The 14,072-nt window shown below is 38.3% G+C and overlaps 1 protein-coding gene across 11 annotated transcripts in view; it reads right to left on the reverse strand.

The window, feature by feature from the left end:
• Afdn (afadin, adherens junction formation factor) overlaps positions 1–14,072 on the reverse strand; it is a 135,476-nt gene that overhangs the window by 47,519 nt on the left and 73,885 nt on the right. For 5 of the 11 annotated variants that reach the window (XM_057761355.1, XM_057761350.1, XM_057761348.1 and 2 more), the window contains 8 exons: positions 13,341–13,435; positions 12,250–12,512; positions 9,779–9,848; positions 6,911–7,029; positions 4,292–4,353; positions 3,976–4,181; positions 1,439–1,584; positions 1,037–1,131 (listed from right to left, as the gene is read on the reverse strand). In XM_057761355.1, the coding sequence (XP_057617338.1) occupies positions 1,037–1,131; positions 1,439–1,584; positions 3,976–4,181; positions 4,292–4,353; positions 6,911–7,029; positions 9,779–9,848; positions 12,250–12,512; positions 13,341–13,435 (1,056 nt within the window). Of the gene's footprint in view, positions 1–1,036; positions 1,132–1,438; positions 1,585–2,314; positions 2,336–3,975; positions 4,182–4,291; positions 4,354–6,910; positions 7,030–9,778; positions 9,852–12,249; positions 12,513–13,340; positions 13,436–14,072 lie in introns of all 11 variants that reach the window. The other 6 variants (XM_057761352.1, XM_057761347.1, XM_057761351.1 and 3 more) reach the window with 2 other exon arrangements.

Below are 14,072 nucleotides of genomic sequence, written 5' to 3' on the forward strand. Positions count from 1 at the left end.
AGGATATGGAAGAAAAGTCCAGAGACCAGATGTCATTGCAGACCTTCTGAGTCATACCAACTTTAGACATAGGTAGTTGAAGCAATTAACTGATAAGTGTCAAATTCAAACAAAAAGCAGGGATGTAGTCTTAAATACATACAGTTACTAACTAACCACATTCAAATATAAATTCACCTAGAAGACTTTTTAAGTATTACCAACATAGCAAAAATTATTCATAAATTAACTTAGAAGTTATTACAAAGACTTCCAAATCCTATAAGACATTGAAGAAACCACCCTGGGGCTGGAAAGATGGCTACAGGGTTAGGAACACTTGCTGATCTTCTGGGAGACCCAAGTTCCTTTCCCAGTTGCAGGTTCTCTAGGGCTCTAATGCCCTCTTCTGGCCTCCTTGGGTACTGGCATCCATAGCATACACTCATACAAACATATAACATAAATAAATCTTTAAAAAAAACCACACCCTTATACATATTTTCAATATATGACAATATATTCAACATTAAGGTAAATTTAAGGGCTGAAGAGGTGGCTCAGAAGTTAAGAGTACTAGCTGCACTTGCAGAAGAGCCAGGTTCAGTTCCCAGCCATCTGTACCTCTAGTTCCAGGGAATCCCACGACCTCGTCTGGCCTCTGTGGGGACTAGACACAAACATACATGAGGCCAAAACTCATATACATAAAAAAATTTAAAAATTAAAACATAGTCCTTAGCAGAATGGCACAGAAGTTTGCTGGGCCTATAACCAGACAAAGGGCATCAAAAAAATAAAGAAAACTAGAAACTGGAGAGGTGGCTCAGTCAATTCCCTCGATTCCCAGCATCCACAGGATGGCTCACAACAGCCTGTAATTCAGTCCAAGAAACCTGGCACCCTCTCTGGACTCTGTAGCTCTTATATGGTACAAATAATCAAGCGAAAAACACATATACTTAAATATTTTTTTAAAAATCTTAAAAACTAAACAAAACAAAACAAAAGATACCAAGTTAAGTTAAATGGTGGAGGAAGGCACACAGGCCCTAACCTATTTTTGGTCTTTGCAGACTGTTCTCCTCAGGATCATCCAGAAAGGCTGGCATGTAGTTATTAAGCTCTGACTGAAGACAGTGAACCAAGTACCTGAAAATACATAATTTTAATAACCTTAGCAAGTTTGCACAGATAGTGTTAAGACCTTTTATTGAGACAATCTTTATTCTCTAAGAATATTTTCTACTAAAAATAACAAAAACTGCACTCTGGGACACTAGGATGGAGTCAGAGTGCAGTGCTCCAAGTCAGACACTAGGATGGAGTCAGAGTGCAGTGCTCCAAGTCAGCACATTTTCCCAAGCTTCTTGGTAAGCATTTTCAATTAGTTAAATGAAAATCTTTAGTATTAGTTTTGAAAACAGAACAGGAAGCATATAAGTTAACTGTTTCTTACTTAAATGCCATCTGAACCAAGTGTGCCAAAACATCCTGGGCATCTAGTGTGATCCGACTAAGGTCTCGGTCCTGCTTGATGAAGTTGAGAAGTTCAGATGCATTTGCCATCCAGAAAGCAAGTGCCCCGGCAATGTTCTTTTGTTTCTGTGGACAGAAAACATTTCCATTAACAATGTCAGACATTAGAAAAATTAGAAATAAATAGGAATGTTCCTGAAAAGCTGAAGATAGACCAGTACCTTCCCATCTTCGCCAGGTATTTACCACAGATACCAGATACTTGCAAAGAAATTTAGGTCATGCAGAGCAATGGAAGTAAATGACCACTGCAGCATCTCGGGATGCATGGACACAGACATACTGGTCTAATTAGATGTAATTTGCAGAATCAGTCAAGAATGGAGATATCATGTATTACCAAATCAAATTGAAGATTATGCATTATCTGGTAATCTGTGTATCATACACACATGTATCCATGGTTACCCACAGCCACCCTGATACTTGTAGTCACTGGCTTGGACACCATGCAACTCAGTATCAAGTACTGATCTATCACGTCCTCTCCCGACCACATTTGCAGGCCAGGCAACCTTAGATGAGATCCAAAGAATAGGAACCAAGGATAAATAATAGAGAAGAAACAGAACTTTTGTCATTTCATATCCACACTGAAGTGCATTAAGCAGAAATTATGAAATGCTGATAAAGTTGCACAGTCAAAAAGGATTTTAGTACTGCATGTTTCAGTTGCTGAATGAGGGTTATGAACTGCTCAGTCCAGGTTTTGTAGGATCATATTTGTAATGGAAGCAGCATGAGAAACTCAGCTAAGCCAACACAGCTAGGATCAGCTCCCAGCAGCATTTCCTACCTGATCAACCTGGTCTACTTCCTGGAGAAAAACAGACGAGGGGAAATCAAGCAGAACGAGAGAAAGAAACTTGTAAACAATCATGATAGTTTAAAAAAATTAAAACACTAACATGAAGGTACGACATGAGGTACGACACTTAGTTATTCCCAAATTATTTGACATAAAGGGTTGGTTTCATGTTCTTATCATTCGTACAACTGAGTTTTATAGATTATAAAGATGATGTCATAATAAAACACAAATGAACATACTGATTTATTTGGAAGACATGCAAAGGAAGGACTTCCAAACACTTTTTTAAAATGATACTGTGGACTTACTACTTAAAGGTAAAGGAGTCCATTCCCCTGAATTAATTATGAGAATGAGAATGAAAATACCAAGAAAAACAATCAAAATAAAAGCAGAAAATCTTAAAAGTACACAAAGAATTCATATTACAGCTATACTAAAGGGAATAAATTTTAAAAATAGAATTTAAATTACTTCTTGAAATTATTTGCTGTCGTAATGTTTCCACCAACAGAGTGTTTTTCAATGAACCTATTCTGATGTTGGAAAGCCTTTCCTAGACAGCAAAGTCCTCACTAGCAGACAACAGCAAGGACAAGGTCTCAAAAGGAGGTTTGGTGGTTGAAGTACCACAGTCCACACATGGCAAGAGACAGACAATGACTATGAATGATAACTTAAAAGGACATTTGTTTGTTTATATATAAAGTGATGATACCAGAATAACAAAATATCCAGATAAAGTGACTTCCTTTTTATCTATTCTTTAGCTTGGACAAGTCCATCAAACTCCTACTGTTGCTAGCCACTCATACGTGAAAGAAACATTTGTGGAAAACTGTTGGCTTTTTAATAAAAACAACTCTGAGAGTATTAAAAGACCATCTCAGTTTCCCACAAATTACACTGCCAGGATTTTTTTTTTTTTTAAATTATCGAACCATTTAACCAAAGTATTTAACATTGCATTATTATTTTCTTAGCTGAGTAAAGGCACTGGTTAAGTTTGAAAAAGTTTAAAGTCTATAAACTTACTTATAATAACATTTACAATTAAATCCTCAAACCACCTGAATATAAAAAAAACAGCTGTGCCAATTTTATCCACTATGGATTGTGAGTAGCAGGGCTGTGAAAGAAGTCCGTCCCAAGTGAAGTTCACCCTCAAACCCGGCAGCCCTACATCTAGAGGTCACAACTACACACTCCCAACACTACAGCAAGCTCGTGAGAGGGAAGCAAGTGCCTGAAACAGACACCATGGCCTGTGGAAGGGAGGACAGCTACCCTCTTAGCACTGGAGACATTCTCAAGGTAAGAGCTGCACACATACACTGTGTGGATTCACTTCAGTAATTTAGAGAAAACTCAAAGAAAACTGACCATCACCTCAGCACTTTCTCAGAGACTAATTTTAAGATGATTGTGCTGCAACATATAATTTATCTTCATTTATTCTAAAATTTCCAGAAAAGTTTTAAGAAGTTTTTATTTACTTTTGACTTTAAAAGCTATGCATTTTATTTTATTTTATTAAAAAGACTCCTAGGCTATAGAGGCAAACTTGCAATCAGAACTTTAGAAATATCACAGAAACTAAAAAGATGGCTACCATTTCCCAGCAGGCTTGCTGGGCGGACACTCACCTGGATGACCCCTTCCATCATGCTCACCATCTTGTTGACAACAGCGATGGCCTTATGTGTGCGTTCTGCAGGGCTGATGTCGGGCCTGTGCTGGCTGGACAATACATACCGGCATGCCATGTACAGCACATACGTCGGCGACAACTTAAAGTGAACTGTAGAGCTATTGGTATAGTTTATAATGGCGGACAAAAAAGAATCTTCCGCTGTAAAAAGATTTTAGAAAAGAAGAAAAATGAACAGAAAGTCTGAATGTCATCTGGAGAAAAGTGGAACAAGAACTCATTCACTAGTAGCAGGATCTAAAAGGACTCACAGCTTTCCCTGAATTCAATGCTGGCAGGCAGGATCAGCTCAGGCCCAACCGCATCCTGGGTTCTAAAAGAAAAACTGACATCACTTAAATTGCCTTAAAGTAAGGTCAACCACTTGTTTCCATGTGAAGTTCTGAAGTGCTACCCCATAGGCAGCAGCTAGAGAGCCTCTTCGGTTCCCCCAGTCACACATTCAGACGACTGGACAGAAGGCAGGTAAGGGCCACGCGTCTGGATTATTAATGAGCACTGCATGTTGAAGACAAGGATCTAAGCCACCCAGCTCAGGTAACAGCGAGAAGATACAGGTTTCTAGTATTTGCAGACTAGCTAACTGAAATATTCTCTTCCACTGGAAATAGCTCCCTTCTCTGCATTCTCTCACAGCATGGAAAGATGAACAAAAATAAAAGAATACCAAGGGACTGGAGAAATTGCTTAATGGTTAAAAAAAAAAAATGCTGAGAATCAAGTTTGAATCCCAGCACCCTTATAACACACATATATATGTGCACGCACGCACATACTCTAAAGAAAAACAGAACACAATGTAAGTTAACACAAACTATTATCATTTTAAAATTCTTTCCATTAAATTATATTATTCAATGTTTAGTCTAGTCTGTAATTTAACCATTTGAGTTTACCTTAAGAATTTGGGAAAATAATCATTTAAAAGCATGATTATTTCAATACAGATCTTATACTAAAAGTATACTTTTTTTGTTTTGTTTTTTTTAGACATGGTCTCACCATAAAGCCCTGGCCAGCATGGAATCCACTATGTAGATCAGGCTGGCCTCAAACTCATAAACTCACATAGACCCGCTTGCCTCCACAATTAACAATGTATAACCACCTTGCCTTGCAAGCAGTTTCAAATTTTTAAAAGAATTAGTTTGCATAAACTATGTAAGTTATTCATTTCATTGTTTTAATAAATTTATTAAAGGGTTTATATTAACTGGAAAAGGAAAAAAATGTTGGTGATTATTTAAAAAAAAGTCACTCCCATCACTCAAAAGGATGTTTGTACTTGCCTAAAATTCTAATTTTAAACCTATTTGTTAAAATGACTAAGACTTTACACTATGCCAGTTAAGCACTACTAATTTCAGCATTATCAATGTGAAAAGTGAATTAGGAATTAGAAGAAAGCTTTTCTGTTTCCATCCTATCTTAATATCAACAAACAGCATCCCTAGAGTAAATAATAAAACTTTTGGTACTAGCCTTACCTTGCATGAAATTATCAAAATGTTTTTATTAGAAATAATTTTAATTAGCCTTCACATGGCTATTTTGTTATAACAGAACATATTTACTTACTTACAAGGTTTGTCTCTCCTCTTCCCACCTAAGTGAATAGTCACACTTCTCCATCACATATAGCCACATGACTGTGGTCATTATAATACCAACTCATGCCAAATGTGGTAGCACACCTTGAATCCCAACCCTTGGAGGTAGAGACAGAAGGATCTCTATCAGTTCCAGATATGTCTGGCACACACTGAGATCCAAGGCCACCGAGGACTATAACACCAGGACAAGCAATCAAGAAGAGAACCAACACTAATCCAACCCTTCACCATGGCACACAATAATCTATTACTCTATACCACCTAAAACAAGTGTGAACACACAGAGAACTATCTTTTATGACAGCTAATAATCACACTGCCCCTCCAAAAAAAAATCTTACATGAATGGACAAAAACCCTAGAAGAAAAGTATTATATTTGCTGATAACTACATATTTCATTATTGGACTGAATTTATTAATAATCCTGTGATACACAGTGCCCACTGCTGGAGGATGGCAAAGTAACAAGACTTTTCATGGCCTACGACTGAACTGACCACTGACTCTAACTGTAGGGAAGTCTGCTTCTGCTAACCATCTGTTCTGGATCTCTAACAAGACCCTGTATCAGGTCAATAGTAGTCTCGGCTCCCTGCCAACAACATACAGAGTTCATACCGTGTTTCCTTCTCCCCATCTGTGGCTTCTATGGCTCTAAGTCCTATGGTGTCATGTAACAGTGAGCACATGGGACACAGTCTGCTACATACTTAAGAGAACCCTGATTTATGAAGAAGGTAACATATTTAAAAACATAAAAAAAAAAACCAGAAAGCAGAGAAGTTCCATGCTATGAGAAATGAGGCAACAATGTAAAGGAAAGTAACTCACTCTTTGCCTCAGCAGGGAGACAGACCACATGAGAGTCTGGGACACAGAAATGTCTCTTCAAAATTATTTTTGTCTTTATATATTTTTAATTTCTTCTAGAGATAGATACAATAATTTTCTTTATAAAAATGATCACATACTAAAATGTTATGAAAACTCCTTTCTCTATATGCTATAGAGCAGCCAATTTAAAAGAGAAAGTGAAATTCAATGTACCTGTATCAGCAAGGCTACTTTGTGGAAAGGAAGAAATGCAATTACTAAACATTCATTTTATTATTCTTCAATTTAGTAATATAAAAATACTCATAAAAGCCTAGCAAACTTTCTAAAGCTGCTGGCTAAATCTATAAATTCGGCAATCTTTACCCCACAGCCTCCTAGGGTGCCTGCTCACTTCTCTCACACAGTCACAGTGAGTTACCTGCTTTCTCTTCGGCGATAATCCTGCTCCTGGTCCAATCGGATCACTGGTTTCACCATCCCTCGCTCAGCAGTGCTGGAGGCAGAGGACATCCTGTCACTGTCCAGTCTAGTCGTGCTCTGTTCCAAAGGAAGCCACAGTGTTTTAGAATACCTCACACACCAGCCAGGCAAGCTTCACACTTGGCGCTGCAGGCAGAAATCAGATGTGGCGCTGCTATGCAGGTAAGATGAGGACACAGAACAGATAGTTCAGAAACACGTAGGACACTGAGCCAAAGGCTCACAGCACCTTTAATCCCAGCACTCGGGAGGCAGAGGCAGGCGGATCTCTGTGAGTTCGAGACCAGCCTGGTCTACAAGAGCTAGTTCCAGGACAGGCTCCAAAACCACAGAGAAACCCTGTCTCAAAAAACAAAAAACAAAAAAAAAAGGCTCACAGCAGTGAATGCAAGAACATGAAAAATGGCCTTTTTTTTTCAAATAGCAAGGAATAGACTTTAGCAACAAAATACAAAGACAAAATGATTCTGAAAGAAAAGTCATTTTACTTCCCCAAGTTACAGTCACAAAAATAAAACTGGCCAGCAGATGGCACTATTTTTAGGCTTTAAAACAAAACATAAAAAACCTTAAAAATGACCAGTAATGGCAATGGAAAAATAAATTAGGATATGTTTATATGCTTGTATACTAAACAATTATTTTTAAGTGACTTAAGAAAAAAACGCTCACAATTAACAGTACAGAAAGGTATGCAGACAGACAAAAGTCTAATAGTTCAGTTGAAACACGTAAGTGAACACAAAGACACAGGCACACCTGCCTCCCTATGACCTAAGTACTCTGGAAAGGGTCCGCCAATGTTAGCAAGAGTCACCTATATACTCTGGGCAATGGACTTTCATTTTCCCTCTATATTGAATATACATTCTTACAAGAGAAGGTATGCTTGGCCTCTCAAGTATTTATTCACTTGTGTGTGCCAAGGTTCTGTTGCTGAATGGCACTAATCAAAGCATTAGAGGTACAATAATAATTCATGAAACAGGATCCCTGTGTCCAGAGTTCACAGGTCACATAATCAGTTAGCAAGCAAAGATACCAGGTAGTAAAAATAGTTACACAAAAGTCTTACATGTAGTAGTATGACTGGACGCTGCTCAAGAATGACCTCATCAGGAGGATGGGCTAAGACAAGAAAGGACCATGTAAAAATAAAGAATAAGAGACTCAGATGAGAGAAGAGGGCACACATAAGAACAGAGTATGAAGGGGGAGGGGAAGATACTTCTCGTAATACCCATGGAAGGAAAGAAATCATAGTATCAGGAGTTGTGAAGACAGGGTGAAGGCTGTGTGGGTTGGAAAGGTACCAGACTGACAGCAGGGCTCCAACAGAACCAAATGCATGTCTCTAAAATTCAAGAGCGTCAAAATGACAGCCAGCAAGGACTGGCCAGTAATACTGAGAGGAACTGCTGCTCACAAAACTGCACTGTCCTTTACGTGAGTACTGAGCACTAATAAGTAAGTTACACAGAGGCATGTGGATGCATCACAGCCAGAGAAACAGGATATGACAGCCCTCATACAGGAGTTGTGCAAAGGAAAGAAAGCAAAGGCAACTTGAGACAGACTTCAGCTGGGCAAAGCCATGGTTGGTGATATAACTTACTAAAATGAAAAAAATGAGAAATAAGTTTAAGAAAAAACAAAAGATATGCTTAATAAGCTATGTTAAATTTGAAATACCTATCAGATATGTAATAGAAAGCCAACCAATCTCTGAAGATTTCAGTTTGGGGAGACCAGGGTCAAGGGCACACTTAGGGGATAGTGACCATCAAATGGTGTAATCTTAGGCAACATGGCAAGGTCACCAAGGGAACATGATACATAGAAGAAGCAGGGCCCTGGATCTGACAGCTTAGCGCTCTAACTATCAGAAGCTAAGTATAACAGAGAAAGAGCCACCAAGCCATGACCCAGGCAACCCTGGAAGCAGAAGAGTACGTATCAAAGAGTGGTTATAAGTAGACACTATTTTAACAAGAACACAGAAAACACAGTAGAGGGCAGGAGCCTGGTATAAGCAACAAACCTTAGAATATATGAACAGTCACCTCAGACGATTCTTAAGAAATTATGCAAAGAACTGTGTAGTAGCACAATGGGGACAGAGACTGGAGGAAATCAGCAAACTGAATTAGTAGAACCTATGTCATATTTTGATATGTATGACAATGTTCCCGGCTTAGTTGAACCATGGTCTCCAATATACCACATCTCAAGAAGACCTCTTCCCCTTAAATCTGGCTCTGACTTGCTTCAACCAATAAAAGTCAGAAAAAATGCAGTAGCAAGACCAGTAAACCAGCTGCCCTAGTAAACTCAAACCAGTTCGTACAATTATCAATAAATGAAAAGGCTGCTGTTTCAGCTCACCAAGTTTTACAGTGACTTTAATCCAGGAATAGATCACCAAGAGGAAGAGAGAAATGACTTGTATATGCAGGAATGAAGAGTGACTTACAGAAGTGAGTAACCAATGGAGATTCAGTATCGTATCAAGGGTAGTAAAGAAAGGAGCAAGGGCACATTATCCTCAGCATGATCTGGCCCAAGAGGTTAGTTACACACAGCAGCAGCATAGGCACCACACTTACCCCACTGGAAAGAGAAGGCACTGTATTCTGACATCAGGAAAAGGGGACAGCTAGCTACCTTTCATTTATGTACCACTGAGTGAGCAGACCAGCAGAGAAGCTATTGTGAAGTCAAGTCTTTACAAAGGAGCTTCTGTTCTTGGGTGTCCTATAACATCCAACCCTCAAGAAGATCAGGTCACGAATCCATAATCACCTACCCTGCTTGCTGGCAATGCTGTCCCACTGTGAATATCTCCTCCCAAATCAAAGGTTGTCTCCTGAACAGCTCTACTGAATGAAAAAAAAATGTAAAAATTAAATTTCAACCAACAAGGTAGTACTCTTAACACAGCAAGAGAGATAAGTATTCCAATGTTCAAAGACCATTAATAAACTTATTTTGGAATACAGACTTTAAAACAAAGTGACAGTAAATATGTGATCTTTCCTTACTAGGAAGTATACCAAATACTCCCAGAGTAAGTATTGTTTTTAAAACCACATGTTAATAACAAAAAACTGGGGCTGGAGAGATGGCTCTATGGTTAAGAGTACTTGCTGCTCTTGCAGAGAGCCTGAGATCAATTACCAGCAACCAAATAGCTCACAACCATCTGCAACTCCAATTTTAGGGGATCTAACACTCTCTTCTGGCTTCTCCGGGCACCAGGTACAGACATACATGGAGACAAAACACTTATACACATAAAGAAAATAATAAAAACCTTAAAATAATACAAAAAAAATCGTATTTTCAATAGGAACCAAGCTGAGGCAAGAAAAACTATATATATATGTTCTTAAACTAAATATATATATAAAATGTTTTTTTTCAAGATAGGGTTTCTCTATAGTTTTGGAGCCTCTCCTGGAACTATCTCTTTATATATAAAAAGTAAATACAATACACTGGTCCCAATCTAAGAGGAAAAGGAGACTAAAGGTGTCTGTAGGTCAATTAAGAATAAGGCAATGGCTACTTATGGATTGTTCTAACATCTGAGAACTACATGGTTTAATTTCAAAGCTTGATTAATAGACTAAAACAAGCAAGCAAAGCTGAAATTCAAACAACCTTTCTATTAGAAATTCCTCTATATAATTCTCTGAGAAAATAAAATATCTTGCAACATAAAGCAATACCATTCTCTGAATAGTAACTTCTAAGAAGTTTTTTACTAAAGGCCAAAATAATCATTAGCTTTATGCATGTAACTGTCTTCAAGACATCAGTTTGGGTATTTTAGAGATGTGTGATGATACACTGGTCTGTGAATTATACTATAGTCTTGATGCACCAAGCACCTGCATGTCATTATTGTATTCTGAGTAGTGAGGAAGGTATGATTCTTACAGCTAAAGGTCATAATATGATGGCATCTAAGTCAGAACAAAGTCACCTTGGACTTGGGCTACATTCCTGCACACATGTATTATGTATACACAAGTACATAAATTAAAAACAACAACAAAAACCCTGCAACTCAAGGTGAGAAACTAGAAACCCTTCATACACGCCACATGAAACTTCAAGCATCTTTTTGCCTAAACGAGCACATGTCGATATGTGTTCACACTGGAGAAAAAAAATGTTAACTCTGAGCCATAGCATCTGGTCCAAAGTGTCAGATCTGTGACAGTAACCAATGGAGGTTAGGTGGGTGGGTCTCCGTGAGTTTGAGGCCAGTTCCAGGCCAGTTAGGGTTACATGAAAAACAAAGGGCAGTAGTGGAGCCCACCAGCACACCAGTTTATAGGGTGATTTATGTTTATATTCTTATGTTTACACTGCTGTAGACTTAGAAGTTTTTTGTAAATAACGTAAGAGTTATGGCGGCTACTTCTCCATGATAAATACTTTGTTAACCTATAAAATGGGTAACAAAGCAGCTTAACAGTATATGTTTCCAAACTTATAACCAAAAGAAAAGTTACTCTTCACCAAAATAATAATGATAATAATAATAATAAAAAGTTTAACATACTACATTGCAAGACCTCATGAAAACACTAGGTGGGGCTAAAATGTTCTGAATTCTTAAATAGATCCCCCTTGTGTTACTAGGGCTGTTTTAAATACTACTGGTTACATATGGTGATGATCCAAAGAACAGATCAGCTTTAAAAGTAAGAATCTTTAAAACCAGTCAAAACTTCCAATTTCAAGATTAAGTCCAAATCCAATCCAAATTTTCAATAAACTCCCAATCCATAAAGTTAAGCTTCATTTTTATTTTACATAGATATTTTGCCTGCATGTATGTGTGTACAACACATGTTTGTAGTATCTCTGTCAGAAGCCCCAAGCTGGCATTATAGACAGGCCTGACTCAGTGCTGGGAACCACACTGGGTCCTCTGCAAGAACAGCACCTGCTCTTGAGCACTGAGACACACATTCCACACCCTCCATTTTTACCTTTGAAAAGTGGAAATAAAAGAGTGGGGAAATGGGAGTGAGTAAGGTGCCCGACAACCTGAATTAGACCCACAGGACCCACAGGTAGGAGAAGTACATGTCTGTGAGATATCCTCTCATGCCAGAAAAAGCAGGCACACACAAATGCACTCACACATGCACAGAGAAAATAAAAAATATAATAAAAACTGAAAATAAAGATATTTGCATATAGCTAAAATTACTTTATAGCCAAAACACTAAAATCCTTAAGCTGAGCTATCACATTCACCCAGGTTTATGTCTTGGGCCCTTGACCATCAGGCCTCCATCCACAGATCTCTTCGAAAGAACGTGGTCCTGGATGGGGTCCACAAACTTAAACACGTGTGAGGTGCCAAACTGCACTTTCATGCCACTCTGCAGCATGGTAGTCTCTGAGATGCGCTGGCCATCCACGTAGGTCTCTGCATCCATACTTCTGGGAGTCACAGTGACCACTCCATCCATGTTCGTGAGATCACAGTGATGGGGCTGAATCCCTGGGCCAAACAACTGAAAAGAGAAGGAAAAGACAGTTCCATCATCAAGTACACAGTGTTTAAAAAATTCAAGTTCAGCCATGATAAACACAGTCTAACAAGCACTGGACTTTTGTTTTCTTAAGAGGCTTTCTCTCTTAATAGTGTAAAATTATGCCAAAATACCTGGGCATTTTTAACATTTAAGAACTTGTTTTCAAGCATACTATAACTCTGCTTTATTAATCATATGACTGGAGCCCAGGAATTAGTTCAGTAGCATGGTCCTTGGCAATTTGCATGAGGCGTCAAGTTCCAACCCCAGGACGACTCTGTCCCTAATACACACACAAAGCATCTCATCTTAAACATTAACTAGATAATAGATGAATTTATATAGAAAATTATCACTTAAAAAATCTTATTTACATTTTACTGTGTTAAGAACTAATGAATCATATGAACCACAACTTTAAGCACAACCAATTTACTCCTATACAAGTAAAGAATAAAGGTGATTTGGCCAAGCCCTTTTTTAAGTTCTTAAGATGCTCAGGTAGTGATGACTGAGAGCTGGGCACAGTACTCCTAAAACAGACCTATCAACTGTTATCAGCACCTCTGCTTTCTAAACAGAAGTGAACAGTCAGACTGGAATGTTAACATCAGCACACATTTCTGTAGGTGCATTCTGAATGCAAACACATGAAAAGTGACTCACAGAAGACTGAATGACTTACAGGTAAACACAAGGTCTATTATTTTCTTCATTCATATGTGGCTGGTTTCTTCACATGTGCTTATTAATAACTGATAGGAGGAACAACAGTAAAAGGCTTAGGCAGCAAATATGATCAAGTACCTGGATAGAATTGTCATCAAACTTCTCTGTCCCAACTTCAGTCACACTTAATTGAAGGCGGTATAACTTTGGCTTGTCTCTGGAGTCAGAGCCATCTGTGAGAAGAGGAGGTACAGAGCTCTATTTTTAAAGTCTAATGATCTTACATTTGAAACAAACAAGTTACTTTACTAAGGATAGTATAGTTTTACTTCCCAGGACTTCTTTCCAAAGAGTCTCCAACTAACATTATAAACCTCAATACACTAGACAGACACCAGTCAGCTTCTGTTCATATAAAATGTTACATGATTATATGTCATTAATTCCAACACTTTCTGATTATACTTTTTCCCCCAGCACACGATCCTTGATCTTCCTTAGTGATTCCGAGGATAGAATTGTATTGAGAAGACAGAGTAAGACGACATAAGCCATTACTTCAATCTAGAACCTTTGTAGAGCAGAAGTACCATGCACCCTTAAGTTCACAGCACAATACAGTGGTGGGCACAGCAATGCTCTAACTGTGTGACCCTTCCAGCTCACCCAGACCTCCTGAGCCACAGTCTGAATCTCCAGTGTGCACCACAGTAAAAAATGCTATTGAAATGCTTACTCCCTTTGGGAGAACTGGGGTCAAAGACAGAAAGAAAAAATTTGTCTGCTTTTTTTTTTTAATTTGTTCTTGGAGAATTTCATGTATGTTTTGATCATATTCACACCACACCCCAACTCCTCCAGATTACCCCT

Source organism: Chionomys nivalis, chromosome 2 (assembly GCF_950005125.1).
Source record: "Chionomys nivalis chromosome 2, mChiNiv1.1, whole genome shotgun sequence".
Taxonomy (NCBI): Eukaryota; Metazoa; Chordata; class Mammalia; order Rodentia; family Cricetidae; genus Chionomys; species Chionomys nivalis.